Source organism: Chiloscyllium plagiosum, chromosome 5 (genome assembly GCF_004010195.1).
Source record: "Chiloscyllium plagiosum isolate BGI_BamShark_2017 chromosome 5, ASM401019v2, whole genome shotgun sequence".
Classification (NCBI taxonomy): domain Eukaryota; kingdom Metazoa; phylum Chordata; class Chondrichthyes; order Orectolobiformes; family Hemiscylliidae; genus Chiloscyllium; species Chiloscyllium plagiosum.
The window spans coordinates 122,356,439-122,358,003 of NC_057714.1; the positions used below are offsets into that span (position 1 = coordinate 122,356,439).

Sequence of the window (1,565 nt, forward strand, 5' to 3'; positions counted from 1 at the left end):
GAAAGGTGTGGGGAGGGAAATATATCCCTGGTGGTGGTGTCTGTTTGGAGGTGGCGGAAATGTCGGCGGATGATTTGGTTTATGCGAAGGTTGGTAGGGTGGAAGGTGGGCACCAGGGGCGTTCTGTCCTTGTTGCGGTTGGAGGGGTTTGGTCTGAGGGCGGAGGTGCGGGATGTGGATGGGATGTGGACGAGATGCGTTGGAGTGCATCTTTAACCATGTGGGAAGGGAAATTGCGGTCTCTAAAGAAGGTGGCCATCTGGTGTGTTCTGTGGTGGAACTGCTCCTCCTGGGAGCAGATACGGCGGGGGCGGAGGAATTGGGGATACGGGATGGCATTTTTGCAAGAGGTAGGGTGGGAAGAGGTGTAATCCAGGTAGCTGTGGGAGTCGGTGGGTTTGTAGAAAATGTCAGTGTCAAGTCGGTCGTCACTGATGGAGATGGAGAGGTCCAGGAAGGGGAGGGAGGTGTCAGAGATGGTCCAGGTAAATTTAAGGTCAGGGTGGAATGTGTTGGTGAAGTTGATGAATTGCTCAACCTCCTCGCAGGAGCACGAGGTGGCGCCAATACAGTCATCAATGTAGCGGAGGAAGAGATGGGGAGTGATGCCGGTGTAATTACGGAAGATCAACCGCTCTACGTAGCCAACAAAGAGACAAACTCAAAGGGTCAGCAGGCTGGATGGGCTGAATGGCCTACTCCTTACATTTTACAGTCTAATGGACACGTCTGCTCCTAGGGAGACTTTCCAGCCCCTCCCAGGTTTGTGTGGAGGGGGCTTCCTCCTTCCCTAAATCTTCACATTTTCCATTCCATGCCCCATCCTCCTTTTATTTTTCGTCCGCCGACAGCAAGGTGCTTGAAGAGCCCCTTTAAGGGCTGACCCTGCCTTCACCCCCCGCCGTCACCACCGGCTCCAGTTACTATGGAGACCGCCATGACGACGGCCCCCATAACAACCAGACCCCGTGACCTCACCTGCTAGCCCACTAAAATCAAACAAAATAAATAATCACTAGAATGCTGCACCAGATAAAACATTTTATAAAATAAAACAATGATTGACAGTAAATATCTCTCCTGATTTGGAGAGGGCCGTGACATGTTGCTAGGTGACGCCGCTGGGGGTCAGAGGTGACCACCGGCTCAATAAAACTAAGGGTTTTAATCGCCCACACACAGTTCACTCTGTGTTTTTTTTGTAGTGAGAAGCGGGGAGAAAGGGACTGTTTAAAATAATATTTGAGTTTTCCGAGGTTGGGGTAAAACAAACAGCGGGAGGGGGCGGGGTTACCAAGATGGCGGCGGTTGCCGTGGAAACGGGAGTCGGCGAAGCCTGAGGCCTAGGCCCCGTGTATGGAGCCCGCGCTCTGTGTCATCCTCCCGCGACCGGCGCTCCGTGAGACCGGGGACTGACAGCGGCCTGAGTGGAGAGCTGTGAGTACCGGGGCCGGGGCCGGGGCCGGGGCGGGTCTACAGCAGGTGGCTCCTTCCCCCGGGGTTTTCTCTCTCTCTCAGGGAGGGGAGAGGCTCTGCCATTATATCGAGCTCTGAAGCAGGATCCC

At 54.4% G+C, this 1,565-nt stretch overlaps 2 protein-coding genes across 2 annotated transcripts in view; both read left to right on the plus strand.

Annotated features, from left to right (window-relative positions):
* Positions 1–1,441, plus strand: part of LOC122550351 — a 40,245-nt gene extending 38,804 nt beyond the window's left edge. Inside the window, exon 8 of the mRNA XM_043691080.1 lies at positions 1,276–1,441. Coding sequence (XP_043547015.1) covers positions 1,276–1,441 — 166 coding nt within the window. The remainder of the gene's footprint in view (positions 1–1,275) is intronic.
* The window catches only part of LOC122550352 (protein phosphatase 1 regulatory subunit 16A-like), an 87,273-nt gene continuing 86,924 nt past the window's right edge, over positions 1,217–1,565 (plus strand). The window contains exon 1 of the mRNA XM_043691081.1: positions 1,217–1,437. The gene's annotated coding sequence lies outside the window, so the exon portion shown is untranslated. The remainder of the gene's footprint in view (positions 1,438–1,565) is intronic.